Genomic DNA, 17,040 nt, shown 5'->3' on the forward strand with positions numbered 1-17,040 from the left:
TTACTAATGATTCCATAATTTATTCATTGGAGAATCCTCTGGGTCCACATTCAGAACATGTTTTCTTTAATTTTTTTTCATGATTGTACCAAGTGTTCCTGTCTGGTATTTTGTTTGACAGTTGCTTGGAACAAATGTGGTGTGGAGACACACACTGACAACAGCAAAAAGTGCTGACTGGGACTGACAGGGAGGGGAGCTCAGAGGTAGGAAGTTGATAACCCAGATGTCATCTGGTATCTTCAGTTGTTCATTCCTTGATATTCCTGATGATAATGTTACAAACTGTACCAGGGAAAGCAAACATAGTCACTGCCCTTGGTGAGAAGGCAGGGGAATAACTCTCTTAGAAAACTTGATGCAGATCAAGTTCTTAAAATATTAATACCTGAAAAATCATATATCTCCAACATTCTTTTAAAACTGAGTTGTGGGATATACAAGTTGCATGTGTATGTATGTGTGCAAAAACATTTTGATTTGTGGATGTTTTATGCCTTAAAATATTTAGTGGCTTGAAAATATATTTTAACTGGCCTAAAATTTTAGAGGTGATCTCCTTATGAATATCTGTGTTAAATTGAACATTTTGAAATTTAAGACAATATATATATCCTTTCAGCTATTGTCTTTCTATTTTGATCAGAAAAGTATGCTAGAGAACCATATTTTACGTATAAGAATATTTATGTTAACATTTTTCAGTCAGCAGATACTTATTTTATCTCATGCCCATTTCATTTTCTTTTTCAATGTTAGGGACTTTTGCCGTCAGGATGAAAAGTGTGATTATTACTTTAGTGTGGATGCAGATGTTGTTTTGACAAATCCAAGGACTTTAAAAATTTTGATTGAACAAAACAGGTACTGTCTAAAATTCAATATCAGTTTATGGTTAAAATGATCATTTTTCATATTGATGTGAACATAGTGTAGTTTTTGCGTGTTTAGTAAATTGAGGGAACTTAGTTATATTCTACAGCTTATAAACTTTCAATTCAAGTTATTTTTCATTTTAAGAGTCATAGAAAATAACAAAATAGTCAAAATATAATCAAAAATAATCAAAAATACTTCTTGAATACATCTAGAAGTATTTAATATTAGTTATAATCACAAATACAATTACTTGGCCCATTTTTCTGTTTAAAGCTAGATGAAATTATGATATACCTGATACTAAAATTTAGAGTTGTTTTATTCTCTATAGATATTTTTAAAGTAGAATTTCACAAAACTTCTGACCAAAATAGTTATTGCATACAGAGTTGTAGTCCTTAGTATCAGAAAGAAATTTCAGAGGTACAAATCATCCCACAGTCATATTTGTAGCTTTATTTACTATTAAACTAATTAACACTTAACAGCGCCTGTTTGCTCATTTAACTCAGTTGAAATGGGAAAAAGACACCACGTATATCAGTTTATAATGATATTAATGTTTGTTTGTCAATACTACTACTAATACCATTTTTACTACTCTTGCTAAGAACTCACCATTAACAAGTGCTTATTAAGTGCCAAGTGTTGTTGTAAGTACATGTATTAACACAATTAACACTCATAATAAGTAGAGTGTTTAGCAGATGAAATGTTAGAATGACTGTTTTTATTTTAAGTAAGATACATGGGAAATCTAGTATGCTTTATTAACCCACCCTATATATAATATCTATATCTATATCTATATAGATATATCACTAGAATTTGTAAATTTGAGAATTTAGTTTTTACTTCAAAAATCTAAGACCTCTCTGTAGCAATCTGTATATATAACACAACTGTATAGCTGTGTTATAGATACTCAATATCTAAGTTAACTATACATTGTAGGTAATTTTCCAAAGCATATGAATGAGGTTTTGATCATTTGGCAAGGAAAGCAGTTGTGATACCCTAGAGATATGAAATAGTGTATGATTTGTAACTCTTGAAACCTAGTTTAATTCAGTACTATTTTCTTGAATTTGCATTGCTTTCTCTTAATTTGATTGAAATGCTATAGTGTGTAATGCACATATGCTTTTTAATAATATTTAGATGTTATTATTATTTGGCCCAATGTGTGTTTATTTTGTTTCACTTTTGTGCATGTAGTAGAAAGGGCCCAGCTGGTCTTCACAAGATAGAGGTATTTAATAATAATTAGATATTTTCATTTTATGACTATAATTTAGATATTAATTATTCTCTTGGTGAACTATTTAATGAATTTACACCATGTATTTGGCATATATCCCCCTTAATATTAAACATTTTAAACCTTCTAAAAGAAAAAAAAATTCTCTCATAAGGAACTTACTTGCCATCTGGGTCCTTGCCCCTTAAAGAGTAAAACTCAAGCCATGTCTCCATGGAATTCTGTTAGTCAAAGGTTTAGGTTTATGCAGTACCTATGGTTCTTGCCTCTGTATCTAGACATGCAGTCTCTATAAGCTATTCACATATGCCAGGAATGTTGCAAGATTTAGTAAATTCGACTGAAGGGTAGAGAAAGAGATATGACACATCTTGGGCATGTGGCTTTCTAGCTTCTCATCGGCTCTCTTTTTTCCTCTCCTCTTCCTATCTCTATTTGCTCCCTTGCTCTAAATTTTACTCCTTAAATTGTATAATAATATGAATCGTTCCTCGGCTGCCATCCTTCCTTTTCATTCACAAAAACATCGAGATATACAGCAGATGGATTTTGGTTTCCCATATTTGTTGGTTTAAACCTTTTCAGGAGGCAGCTGGGGTTATAAATTACAAGTTCTTTTAAAATTAAGTATTTGATAGTTACTCATATTGAATTATTTCCCAAGTTAATGTATGTAGATTCTAATTCATGTTATTATTTCCAATATTGTAGGTATTCAAAACAAAACAATATATGTGTTTCTGATTAATAGTTTAGTAGGAATTTGGAAGAATAAACAAAAATTTATTATTTTGCATGATGTGTGTTTATTTTTATTTTTTGAGACAGAGTCTAGCTCTGTTGCTCAGGCTGGAGTGCACTGGCACGATCTTGGCTCACTGCAACCTCCGCTTCTCGAGTTCAAGCGATTCTCCTGTGTCAGCTTCCTGAGTAGCTGGGATTATAGGTGTGCGCCACCATGCCTGGCTAACTTTTTTTGGTATTTTTAGTAGAGATGGGATTTCACCATGTTGGTCAGCATGGTCTCAACCTCCTGACCCTGTGATCCGCCCACCTTGGCTTCCCAAAGTAATCCCTGTTGGGATTACAGGCATGAGCCACTGTGCCTGGCCCGATGTGTGTTTATTTTATTTCACTTTTGTGCATGTAAGAGAAAGGGCCCAGCTGGTCTTCACAAGATAGAGGTATTGTGAAATAGGGTTTTTTTTTTTTTCTTATAAAGAATAGTTGTTCCATAAATTTGCTTTCTAAAATAAAGTTTAGTGTTGCCAGGACTAGCTTACTGTAATCACAAGTCATTTTTTAAAGTCATGGAAAACTGGAAACATACTTAAGTAATTCGAGACTTAATTACAGGAAAATTGTGCCTATTTACAAACGTCTCAGTTCATTTTCATTCATTTTTAAAAAATTCAACAAATATTAATTGAGTATCTTAAATGCATTGGGGCTGTTTGCCAAGTGACAATAAAAATATTTGTTTTCATTTAGTATAGGTTCCAAAATACTTTAATTAAACTTAAATATAATTAAATAACTAAAGTAGTTTCCCTCTGTTGGATGTAAGCAAGGCATTTTTAAAAGTCATTTTTATGTATTCATTAGCATTTTCAATTACTTTTTCCTTCTTTGTTACTCTTTTTAAGAAATATGGTTGAAAATTAGCAATATACGTATTTAAGCAAAGATGTTGGGAAAGAAGATCCTTATTTTATTTTTATTAACTGCAGGTTTGTTAAATGAGCTTTATTGTGTTATATGTCATGCTAAGCCCAAAATACATAATGCTGTGGTAATTTAAAAATAAATAATTATATAGGTTTCTCTCTCTCTCTCACTCTCTCTCTGTCTTCAGAAAGATCATTGCTCCTCTTGTAACTCGTCATGGAAAGCTGTGGTCCAATTTCTGGGGAGCATTGAGTCCTGATGGATACTATGCACGATCTGAAGATTATGTGGATATTGTTCAAGGAAATAGAGTGTAAGTTACTTGATTTAATATTTTAATGTGAAATATCATAATCTAAAGATGTAGTCTTATTAGTATTACTTGAATTTTTTTTTTTATTCCTCTCTTTTCTTTATAGTTAATGGGAATTTGGGAACCCAAGACCACTTGGAATCCTGAAATACCAGTATAAAACTAATATTTAAAAGAATTGTTTTAAAGTCCCAAATCTTCAAAGGAACAAGCTCATTGCTGTGGGGAATACTAAGAGATAATATATGATTACCATACTCACAGTATGGTTGATAGAAGAGTAATACTCTTTATTTAAAAGTTTGGAAAGGGGATTTAGTTTACTGACTTTTTAATGGTTATAATTAAGGGTTGTTTTGATAGGTTTTAAAATTTATAATTAATCCAACAATAACACTAACAGCCAGAACACTCCAGTATTCCTGATTGCATGATTTTTTTGTGTGTGAAATAGCTATTATTCTGCTTTAAATATAAGTTTTTTCACAAATATTAGATTTTTACTTCTAGAGATTGAAAAGAATATATTTACTGAAAAGTGTGTGCATGATTTATATTTATTTCAGAGACAATGGTTGATTACTAAAAATAATCACAATTGAAATAGTTTTGCTAAGGTAATATTGGGGAAGAATGTCATTCTTCTTTTCATACATATGATGGACCAGAGTGACTAAGATATTACATGCTTTGCCTTAGTTCTCAAACATGTCAGCCTGATTACAAAGGGGCAGTACACTCTCAGGACTAAAAGGATGTGCCCTTAAATTTAGAAGAAAAAAAAGGTACACGTTTCTGTTCAAATAGTTGAGTGGTAAAGAGATGTGTTGCTTGTTGAAATAGTAATTGGTGTGGAAAGCTTCAATCTGAATGATGTAAATACAATAAAGGTTTTTGTTAGCTGCAATTAAAATGCATGGTAGAGGAGAAAATGCTATTAAGATTGTGTTCTGTTGTTTCTATGCAGTTGTATTGACTCTGGGTGAGTTGTATAGACAGTATACCTGATTGTATCTTGGGCACATCAGAAATGAGGGTTTGTGAAGGAAGAATGGAAAATTCATTTCAAATTGCTTTAGGCATTGGTGATTTTCTGTCCAACCTCCTATCATTGTTGTCTAAAGTATAAGAAAAAAAATATGACAGAGGCTTTTGAACTGGAATACACTTCATGTCCAAAAGCTACACGAAGGAGCAACTTTGTGTGTGTGTGTGTGTGTGTGTGTGTGTGTGTAAGCTGAAGCACTGAATAATTCCCCAGAGATTAATTTCTGAATTTAGCTGATACGTTCTATACAGTAATTCCCGCTTATCTATGGTTTTGCTTTCCATGGTTTCAAGTCAACTGTGGATTGAAAATACGAAGATATGTTGAGATAGAGAAATTGTAAACATTCATGTAACTTTTATTACAGCATATTGTTATAGTTCTATTGTTGTCTTACTGTACTTTATTTATAAATTAAACTTTATTATAAGTCTGTATGTGTAGGAAAAAACATAGTAGTATATTTGTAGGGTTTGGTACTATGTGCTTTCAAGTATCCGCTAGGGTCATGGAATGTATCACCCTCACATAAGGCGGGGACTGCTGTAACTCCTTAAGGCATTTTTCTTTGAGGCTGGTCTAGTAAGATACAATATCATATTTCTTTTAATATCTAACTACATTTCTTGGTCAAGATCTTGCCTTCATGTTCTCTAAAAGCAAGGCACACAGTCTTAGAGGCAAAACTTGTTTTGCAGTTTTTATGAAATGAGTCATTTTCAGAGTGAGAATATAGATGTGGGAAAGGATGAATTACAAAAGAACCTTCCAACATTCATGTGCTACCAGCTGTATTTCTTCATGTTTTCCTTTTTCTATAAAATATTTAAGATGGCTTAATGAATGGTAAGAGAATATAGTTTTGGAGAATTTTAGGCTGTATTCAGTGGTATGCTGGTTAATGTGTAACAACTGGCTTCTGGAGGTGGAGGATTCCCTGGTTTAAACAGCTTGCCCATTTGTTTGGAGTAAATACTTCTACCATGGCTGATTTTAAGTTTCCAATGTGAAATTACTGAACACGGACTTGGCAGTAAAAGTTAACTTTGGGGAGCCAGTATGAGCTGTGTCTAGTGTACCACTGGTTGTGTGTTATGAATCATCCTATCAAATTCTTTAATTTTAAATAGAAACATCTTCTATATAACAGATTATAGTAGTCTAATTGTAACAACTGATTGAGATATGATAGCTATAATAAAAACGCCAAACACCAACCCAAAATTGAAATGTATTCAAAGGGGGGGTGGTTTATCTCCTGAATCTCATTAAATATACTATAAAAAATGTAATCATATATATAGGGCAAATATCATTGAATACATTTGTATATTGATTCAGTAATGGGTGTATGCAAAATCTAAACACAAAGCATTTATTTTAAAAAGGTAAAAATGAAACTTAAAATTGTTTCTATTTGTGGTATTTAAGAATATCTTCTCTTTACTTTCAGAGGAGTATGGAATGTACCATACATGGCTAATGTGTACTTAATTAAAGGAAAGACACTCCGATTAGAGATGAATGAAAGGAATTATTTCGTTCGTGATAAACTGGATCCTGATATGGCTCTTTGCCGAAATGCTAGAGAAATGGTAAGATATGCAATGATGGCTTGCTTGAATGTTCTTCTAAGATGGCTTGCTTTACCAGTTGGTGTGTCACTGTGTTTTGATGCCCTTTGTCTTGCTAATTTGTAAGTACTAGCCAATTTTTTTGGTTCTGTATTAAAAATTTGGGAGCCATTTTGGAGATAATTTAACATTTACTTGTCAAAATGGCATGAAAAATGTTAGTTTTTGTGCTCAGGCTAATTCATAGGCAACAGTTGGATTTCAAAAATAAAGTTGTGTTTGTTACAAATCGGCTTTGCTGTTTTAAGAATACATCTTTATTTTAATTTGAAATTCTATAGTGAACACTTGACCTAATTAAAATTAATTAGATAAGCTTTGATGAAACAGTATTTCCAGATTTAAGGATGTTTTTGTTCTAAAATTAATGTCTACATTTTCTCTAACCAGGTGAAATTTTAAAATTATTATTAACTTCACATTCTTAAAAAACAGGATTATTATCACCAAACTAGTAGAAAAGTTGAGATACGTAGTATATTTACTCTAAATAAAATACTAATGATACCTTGCTACACTACAAATAAACTTAAAATGACTAGAAAATTCAAAATGTATAAATATGGTTTAGAATATATTGATATGATTTTTGGTTTCGGAAATGATAGGGCTATTTTATTTCTGATTTCCAAATTTATATAAGCAATTGTGATTTGATGAAAAATCAGAAAAGTTGGCAAGTATTTTTTTTCTTAGTTTAACACAGCATGTGTTGTTTGAATATGTTTGTTTTCTTTACAAACCTATGTGCATTATTATTGAATATCCTCAGTACTTGTGATTGTATTTTGTGCTCATGTTTGGCTAATTTGACTCAACAGCGCATCATGGAATGGCCTCTCTCACTCATTTTTTCCATTGTCTTATGTGTCTAATGAAAATTCTGCTAAGGAATGAGCTTAGACTTATGTTTGACCCCCCAACACCTCCCAAAAAGAAAAGAAAGGGCTGAAAGAGCTGGAGATGTTTCTTTGTGTGCGCTATAAGCTTTGCTTGTTCTGCATGTTGTCTATGAAGGACATTTCAGAATGTTAGCTTTTGATCAACAGCTGCTATTATTTTTATTTACCAAAGGATACCTGAGAGAGCGGGTGTACAGGTCAACTTACCCAATGCTTCTCTTCATTTTAGACTTTACAAAGGGAAAAAGACTCCCCTACTCCGGAAACATTCCAAATGCTCAGCCCCCCAAAGGTGTTATTTTTACTTCTTTTATTTATTTTTGTTTATTTAATATTTGATATAGTATATTGCCTAGTAGTAAAGTTTCTTTAAGGGCCTTATTTGCGTTTAGCTTGGTAAAATGTTGATATTCATCAGTCATCTGTTTATGTGTGTGTGTGTTTTGTGTGACTTGGGCATGGGTCTTGTGCGATAGTCAACTCTTGGCTCTTTGAGCTGATTTATATTTTATGGTTGACAGGTGAGAAAGTTAAACCTAAGTCCCTTTCATTCTTTTTTTAGGTTTTTATTTCTTTTTAAAGGGAGAGAAGGAGATAGAAGTAGGTATAAAATATAATTTGATTACAGTAAAGTTTAGGTGCACCTCATTGAGTTGTTAATCACTAACTCTTTTACCATTAAAACAGGTCCAAAAAGAAACAATATTACCTCGTGGTGTTTTCCACATTTGTCTGGTTTGGGGCAAGAATATGAGACTGGTTTTTTTTATCTGCCTTTATAATGCATAACTCCTTTGCGCGTTAGCCTTTAAACATCAGAAAAAGAAAGGAATGAAACAGACTGGTGAAATATGACTGGCAGTGAATTCTTGTTTAAAAATGTGATGCTTTCTTTGAAAGAGAAAGAAACCAAAAGAGGTATAATTCATTGCGCTGTGTCTCAAAAATATTTCTGCTTTCAAACAGGAATTTTTTTCCCTGATGTCTGCATCTAGGATCAATGAGAAAGGGACAAAAACAGTCCATTCTTTTTTTGAGTTGAGTGTCAGTGCTATCTACTAGTTTTGTGTGGTGTCTGAATTCATAATCAAAATTTGAGTTTTTTATTTTAAACCAGGCACTTTTTATATGAATACTAAAAATGCATGTTCATAAATGAAATACAAAAATTGAAATTAATATCTTCTATTTATTTTTCATATGATTAAATTTACTTTTGTACCTACCTCTGACATTAATACTGTTATTTTCTGGCATATAGGGTGTGTTTATGTACATTTCTAATAGACATGAATTTGGAAGGCTGTTATCCACTGCTAATTACAATACTTCTCATTATAACAATGACCTCTGGCAGATTTTTGAAAATCCTGTGGTATGTATTTCATATTCAACTTTATTATTTTTCTGTAACTCTAAGTGGTTATAAATCAGTTGTTTAATAATATGAAATGTGGTTAAAGGCTTTAAAAAAATGACATAATGTGAAATGCACATCAAAACCACAATGAGATACTGTCTCACACTAGTCAGAGTGCCTATTATTTAAAAAGTCAAAAACAGATATGGGTGAGGCTACACGGAGAAAAGGGAATGCTTGTACATTGTTGGTCACTGTGTAAATTAGCAATTTGGAAAGCAGTTTGAAGATTTCTCATAAGATCTTAAAACAGAGCTACCATTTGACCCAGCAATTCCATTACTGGGTATATAGCCAAAAGAAAATAAGTCATTTGACCAAAAAGACACATGCATCTGTTCATTGCAGCACTATTCACACAGTAGCAAAGACATGAACTCAAACTAGGTGTTCGTTAATGATGGATTGGATAAATAAAATGTGGTACATACACACCATAGAATACTATACAGCCATAAAAAAGAACAATATTATGTCATTTTCAGCAACATGGATAGAGCTGGAGGCTATTACCCTAAGTGAATTAATGGAACAGAAAACCAGATACTGCATGTTCTCACTTATGAGTGGGAGCCAAACATTGGGTACTTGTGAACATAAATATAGGGACAGTAGATGATGGGGATCACTAGAGGAGTGAGGGAGGAGGGAGGGGGACAAGGGTTGAAAAATCAACTAATGGGTACTATGCTCACTACCTTGGTGATGGGATCAGTCATACCCTAAACCTTAGCATCATGCGATATACACTTGTAACAAACTTGCACATATACTGCCTGAATCCAAAAGCTGAAATTATTTTTAAAAAGTAAATAAAAAGAAAAAAATTAAAACGACATAATTAATTGTATTTCATGATCTATACAGTAGATCTAAACTTGACCAATAACTTTCTTTTTTATTAGGACAGTTATTAGGTTTGGGGAAGGGAATTATCAATTTGTTGTCTTCCAATATTCTAATATTTTTGTTTTATGTATTCAAAAGCAGCATCCAGTTTTAATCATAATTTTAGAAACATGTCTACAAATAGCTCACATATTATAATAGTTTGATTTTTTAGAAGAAAATTCAAGAATTTTGTTTAGGAAAATACATTTTTTTAATTATTTTTGGCAATTTTGTGAATGTACATCAAAGATAGCCAGAGAGAATTGCAGAGAACACTGATTCAGCATATGAAGAGAGTCTTAACTTGGAGAAACGGTTTCTTTTTAACATCTGTTTTCTTCTTTCTTTCTTTCTTTCTTTTTTTTTTTTTTTTTAACAGAGTTGAATCTACAGTAATTAGCTCCTTTTGTGTTTTACAGGACATCTTTTTGTTAGGCAAGTGGCACACTTATTCCAGGGAAAATACTCTATTCAACAATCAGATCTGTAATACTGCTGCAATGATTTTCCCCTTGCCAATAGTAAAAGTTTTAAATTGCAGACTCAATCCACCTGAGGAGAGTTGTCCTTTGTTTTGTAGGAATAGGTAAGATATGGGGATAGTAAGTGTAGTAATCTCTGAATATTCTGAATAGGAATATAATATCTTTTGACATTTTGTTATTTTAAAAGTACTTTTGTACCATTTTAGCCACATACCTTCCTCTTTCACAGAAGTAAAGTTGAAAAGAGGTGTTTTCTAGTCGTGAGGGTAGAATTCCATATTTCACTTCACCATTGAATCTCTTGGTGTTCTTGAGGGATAGAATTATTTGATTTCTTGGATGTCATTAGGTTCCTGGTAGGATGTCCTGAATTATATCCTGAATTGTAGATGTTTGTGCAAGGATTCAAGTCTTTGGAAAGTAAGCAATGAAAACATCAGAACTGAGTAGGAACAACTTTTCTTTCCATGGCTGTCTTTGTTCTCTGTTAAATCAACCTGTTTAATATGCCTCGTGAGGGATACTCCGTAGCAACATGCATATTGATTATCCCATTATCAGAATATCTAAGAAATTAATAAAGTCACAGTTTACTCAATGATTTAAAAGGTGATCTAAAATGAAATGTTAATACTAATGCCCTAAAATAAAATCTTGGGGGATTTTTTTTACTTGAAGAAAAATCAGTATTGATGCACAGGTAAAAATGCTATGGGTAAAAATTCTTAAATCTTATGGATGATTATTCAGTTTCTTCCCGTATTTTAGAATCAGAAAGCTAATTAATATTAGAGGGAATAATGAGATAATATAGAAATCTGATCCATATATACCATATAAACATGAAATTTATTAAAATTTTGAAGATTACCTTTGTTTCCTCCACATGAAAAATGTTTGAGTTCTATATAAACAGATATACAAAACTAATGACATAAATTATGATATAAATATTCAGACCCTAAAATGGAGCCTCAAAAGATGTATTTAAGGCAAATATCTTTTGAAACATCTTTTGATTGGAATTATTTTGAATCTGTGTCTCACTTCCTCCCTGCTGGCTCTTTGTATTTGCACTTTGTAAAGAGAAAATTAACAATTTCTAGAAATATTCTAAATTTAAGAGATCTTTTTGGATCCTTGTATCACTCCATATATTAATATGTTCACGTTTTAGTAAATACCCATATTTGCATAAAGAACTTGACCCAATAAAATAATTATTTAGCTTCTGTTGAAAAAAAGTTTAGATATCTTTATATGTGGATTTTATGCCAGAGATTGGTCAAAAAGAATCAAATTCATGAATTAGAATAAAGAGGAACTGTTTTTCAGTATAGAGCCCTAACCCTTATTTTAGTAACTGAAAGAAGTGAAAGTGCTAGTAAACTCATGTTTATTCCTTGATAAATATTAATGACTGAAGTGAAGGCAGACATTTTTTAAATTCATTTAAAAAATCAAAAAAAGAATAATGTACTATAGACATATAAGGCAGACCCTAGTTAATTAATTCACTAATTCATTTTTACAAATATTTTTGGTAGAATTTTGCTCCTTGTCTTTTACCTTTAAGCATGCATTTGTTTACCTACTCTGTGTATATATTAAAATACTGATGGTCCCCAACTTATGGTGACTTGATTGAGGAATTTTCAACCTTATGATGGATTTATCAGGGTATTGTGTGTTTTTAACCTCCCACGGGTTTATTGGGACATAACGTCATCGTGAGTCCAGGAGCATCTGTAAAATGTGTAAATCTATTCACCATAAGATTACTTAAGTTAAAAAATCCTCAGGTACAGTATTTCATAAATAAAAATTTTGTATTTCATAGAATGACATAAGCATATTCAGAACCAGGCAAAGATTAAACCATATACTGTGGCTTCTGAAAATTACTATTTTGTCCACTATACATGATCATTTATAAGTTGAATAATTTCTAAAATGCGTATGCTTTATACTTTTCAGTATTTATAAAGATATTTGTTTTAATATGTACTTATTTTTATAGGACTGGAAGGAAAAGTATATAAACCGTGATTATTCAAAGATTTTCACTGAAAATATAGTTGAACAGGTTTGTATTAATGATTACAAAGTATAGAAAATTTTGCTGTTATTTTCCAGAAGAAATATTATTAATATAATACTACTTTCACAGAAGATGTGAAAGTGGAGAAACTACCTTTTAGGTAAAATTTATGTGACTCAATTACCGATTAAATAGCCTTAAGGAACATACACTTGTAAAATGTAGAACATAGAAATTAACATTTTAAAAGCATGCCTTTTTAAAAAGCATGCTCCTAAGTGTCATAGCTTTCTGACACCACTAGAAATAGGAACTGTTGACAGATCTCTGATGTAGAACTCTTACAGTGAAAGCTTATCTTTGGAAGAGACTTGGCTCTCTTTCTGAAAGAGTCTTTTCTCAGAGACATCTTCAAAACATGAATTCTCTTTTAGCTTATTGTTCAAAACTATTGTTAATACCTAATTTTTGAGAATGTAAGATGTCATCAATTCTGAGGTGCACCCTTATTTATGTACCATGAGAAAAAAAATACTGTCAATAAACCATGAAAGAAAACTATGTTTCCTAGTCATATAGGATTTTTTATTTTATACATATTAAAATAACTATTTTAGACTATTAAGACACCGAAGTTATTATGTCTTCTAACAATGATGCATATTTTATAGCCCTGTCCAGATGTCTTTTGGTTCCCCATATTTTCTGAAAAAGCCTGTGATGAATTAGTAGAAGAAATGGAACATTACGGCAAATGGTCTGGGGGAAAACATCATGTAAGTCGTAATTTCACACTAAGAACTAAAATGTGTGTGTGGGTTAAGTAGATACTCAGATAATTCTGAGGGGTTATACACTTTTTCTCATATGTCTCTGAGTTCTAGACCTAGAAAAATTGGCTAGCCAAGGCTCTGATTTCAGTGTACTTCTCCCACCAACCAATTATTTAACACTTAAGTAATTTCTTAAGTAATTTCATCAGTCTGGATGGGTTTCTCCTTTATGCATTTGATTACACTGGATGTTCGCTAAGGGTCGGTGTCCTCAGGCCAGAGTTAATGTTAGGTAACACATGTCTTAGAGTGATACCACTGTTGTCCAAGGCCACTTTTTATTCTTGCATTTTCACAGTGAGCTGTGGTGAAAATTCTAAGGCAAACTTTATCTGTCAAAACTGTGTTTTTGTGTGTAAAGATAGGAAGGAGGGATCTGAGTGCCTTAGGTGTAATTCAGTTTTGCATTTGCATTCAATGTCAAAGACTTGGCAGGAAATACCCCTGCCAGTGGTTAGATGTGTTTCTTTTCCTCTGAGAACCACATGCCATTTTAGTAGAATACTCTGGAATATTACTGCCTCTGCACGATTATGTCCCCCAGCTAATGAGCTGATAAGGGAGAGGGAAGCTTAAAGTATAAGGAAAAACTTAAAGTTGGTAGGTGGTGAAATAATGAAAGGTAATCGTTCAAAGACTTTTGAGTGTTACAAATATAGAAGTGAGGAAGGGCAGGGAAAGCTTGTTTTCAGTATTTGGTAATACAGAAAGCAGATATGCCATCAGTATGCTCATCAAGCAGCTAAGACTGCCTAAAGGGTCAGTGTAAAAAAAAACTCATTTTTAAGAGGGGATATGAGGGCTTAGGAAGTCAATTTTATTTACTTTATAGTTAAACTTCACATATACATATAAAAAGTAGGAAAGGAGTCTACTGACCTTATTTACTTTGTTTCATCATTGTATCATTGACAAAGATGTTACCTAAGTTATTTTGATAATTTTACAGTTAAAGCAGATGATATGCCACATTGGAACTACTGTTATTTTTCTTGTCTGTTATGATCTGTGGTTGAAAAAAAACTATAATATAAATGGGAATTGCACGTGGACAACACCTATGATGTCATTAATGTTGTTTCTAGGATAGCCGTATATCTGGTGGTTATGAAAATGTCCCAACTGATGATATCCACATGAAGCAAGTTGATCTGGAGAATGTATGGCTTCATTTTATCCGGGAGTTCATTGCACCAGTTACACTGAAGGTCTTTGCAGGCTACTATACGAAGGTAGTTATCCTCCCACCCCTCCAGCCTGTTTCTTACCAACTTTTACACAGGTGTTCTTTTTAATGTTTTTATTAATAAGCACATCCACTGGCTTACTTTGCTTTTTCAGGGATTTGCACTACTGAATTTTGTAGTAAAATACTCCCCTGAAAGACAGCGTTCTCTTCGTCCTCATCATGATGCTTCTACATTTACCATAAACATTGCGCTTAATAATGTGGGAGAAGACTTTCAGGTAATTATGACTTTTGTGTTTTTAGATTTTTCAAAAGAAATATGTCATTATGAAAAGGACTTTGCCTTAGGCCTTACTTTCTTTTTTAAATTTTGCTCAAATGACATAATTTGAATTTTGCCGCTGGTTAAATATAATCTGATATATTCCTTCATTTTAACTTTTTTAGGGAGGTGGTTGCAAATTTCTAAGGTACAATTGCTCTATTGAATCACCACGAAAAGGCTGGAGCTTCATGCATCCTGGGAGACTCACACATTTGCATGAAGGACTTCCTGTTAAAAATGGAACAAGATACATTGCAGTGTCATTTATAGATCCCTAAGTTATTTACTTTTCATTGAATTGAAATTTCTTTTGGACGAATGACTGGCATGAACATGTCTTTGAAGTTGTGTCTGAGAATATGAGAGGAATATTTAAATAGCGTCAACAGAACAACTTCACTTTGGGCCAAACATTTGAAAAACTTTTTATAAAAATTGTTTGATATTTCTTAATGTCTGCTCTGAGCCTTAAAACACAGGTTGAAGAAGAAAAGAAAGAAAAAACTTAAATATTTATTTCTATGCTTTGTTGCCTCTGAGAATAATGACAATTTATGAATTTGTGTTTCAAGTTGATAAAATATTTAGGTACAAATGACAAGACTAATATTTTCTTATTTAAAAACATGGGAAGATTTTTATTTATCAAAATATAGAGGAAATATAGACAAAATGGGTATAAATGAATTACCATGTTTTAAAACCTTGAAAATCAGATTCTAACTGGATTTGTATGCAACTAAGTATTTTTTTGAATACCTATGCAGGTCTTATTTACAGTAGTTACTAAGGGAACACACAAAAAATTACACAACGTTTTCCTTAAGAAAATTAGTACAGGGGCTGGGCACAGTGGCTCAAGTCTGTAATCCTAGCACTTTGGGAGGCCTAGGCCGGCGGATCACGAAGTCAGGAGATAGAGACCGTCCTGGCTAACATGGTGAAACCCTGTCTTTACTAATACAAAAAAAAAGAAATTAGCCGGGCGTGGTGGCGGGCGCCTGTAGTCCCAGCTACTCCGGAGGCTGAGGCAGGAGAATGGCGTGAACCTGGGAAGCAGAGCTTGCAGTGAGCCAAGATCGCGCCACTGCACTCCAGCCTGGGCGACAGAGCAAGACTCCGTCTCAAAAAAAAAAAAAGAAAAGAAAATTAGTACAAAACACAACCGAGGAGCATATATAGTTGAAAACATTTTTGTTTTGATTGTAAGGCAGATTATTTTACCTTTGTATTAAAAATCAAACCCTATGTTTCTTCAGATGAATCTTCCAAAGTGGATTATATTAAGCAGGTATTAGATTTAGGAAAACCTTTCCATTTCTTAAAGTATTATCAAGTGTCAAGATCAGCAAGTGCCCTTAAGTCAAAACAGGTTTTTTTTTTCTTTGTTTCCTTTTTTAGAAAGTTCTAGAAAATAGTGAGGAAAAAGAAAAATTTCATTGAGATGAGTAGTGCATTTAATTATTTTTTAAAAAACACTTTTTAAGTACTTGAATTTTATATCAGGAAAACAAAGTTGTTGAGCCTTGCTTCTTCCCTTTTGCCTTTTGTCTCCTTATTCTTTTTTTGGGGGGAAGGTTATTTGCTTTTTTATCTTCCTGACATAATTTCCATTTTATTCTTCTGAGTGTCTATATTAACCTCCCTTTATCCCACTTATAAAAAAATTCTCCAACAAAAATATTTGTTGACTTGATGTTTTATCATTTCTCTAAGTAAGGTTGAAATATCCCTATTGTAGCTACTGTTTTTAATGTAAAGGTTAAACTTGAAAAGAAGTTCTTAATCATGGTGCCAAAATTCATTTTCTAACACTGTGTGTTAGAAAATTATAAAAAATAAAATAATTTTAGAAAGTTTTGTTGTTATTTTTATTATTGGTGTTTATCTTCAGAAGTGAATACATGATGAAATTGTCTGAAAGAATGAAACCTATGATTTTTCATTTTGCTTAGTAGATTTAATGATATGTGAAACTATTGAATTATAAATGAAATTACAAAATCTTCAATTTTAGGATGACTAGGGATTTGATCTAACTTGTTTTACAAGTGAGAAAATAGAAGCCAAACGTTATTCAGTATAGGTTTATTTGTTTATTAATATTTTCCAAGTCTCTATTATGGTCCAGGCACTGTTCCAGGCACCAAG

The 17,040-nt window shown here is 32.3% G+C and overlaps 1 protein-coding gene across 4 annotated transcripts in view; it reads left to right on the forward strand.

Annotated features, from left to right (window-relative positions):
• PLOD2 (procollagen-lysine,2-oxoglutarate 5-dioxygenase 2) overlaps nt 1–16,746 on the forward strand; it is a 92,046-nt gene extending 75,300 nt beyond the window's left edge. For 3 of the 4 annotated variants that reach the window (XM_008008830.3, XM_008008826.3, XM_008008825.3), the window contains 10 exons: nt 760–864; nt 3,996–4,121; nt 6,623–6,764; nt 7,935–7,997; nt 8,967–9,080; nt 12,522–12,587; nt 13,214–13,318; nt 14,461–14,607; nt 14,717–14,842; nt 15,012–16,746. In XM_008008830.3, coding sequence (XP_008007021.2) covers nt 760–864; nt 3,996–4,121; nt 6,623–6,764; nt 7,935–7,997; nt 8,967–9,080; nt 12,522–12,587; nt 13,214–13,318; nt 14,461–14,607; nt 14,717–14,842; nt 15,012–15,167 — 1,150 coding nt within the window. In that variant the 3' untranslated portion in view covers nt 15,168–16,746. The remainder of the gene's footprint in view (nt 1–759; nt 865–3,995; nt 4,122–6,622; nt 6,765–7,934; nt 7,998–8,966; nt 9,081–12,521; nt 12,588–13,213; nt 13,319–14,460; nt 14,608–14,716; nt 14,843–15,011) is intronic. The other variant, XM_008008829.3, reaches the window with a different exon arrangement.
• The last annotated feature ends 294 nt before the right edge of the window (nt 16,747–17,040 follow it).

This window comes from Chlorocebus sabaeus, chromosome 15 (genome assembly GCF_047675955.1).
Source record: "Chlorocebus sabaeus isolate Y175 chromosome 15, mChlSab1.0.hap1, whole genome shotgun sequence".
NCBI lineage: Eukaryota > Metazoa > Chordata > Mammalia > Primates > Cercopithecidae > Chlorocebus > Chlorocebus sabaeus.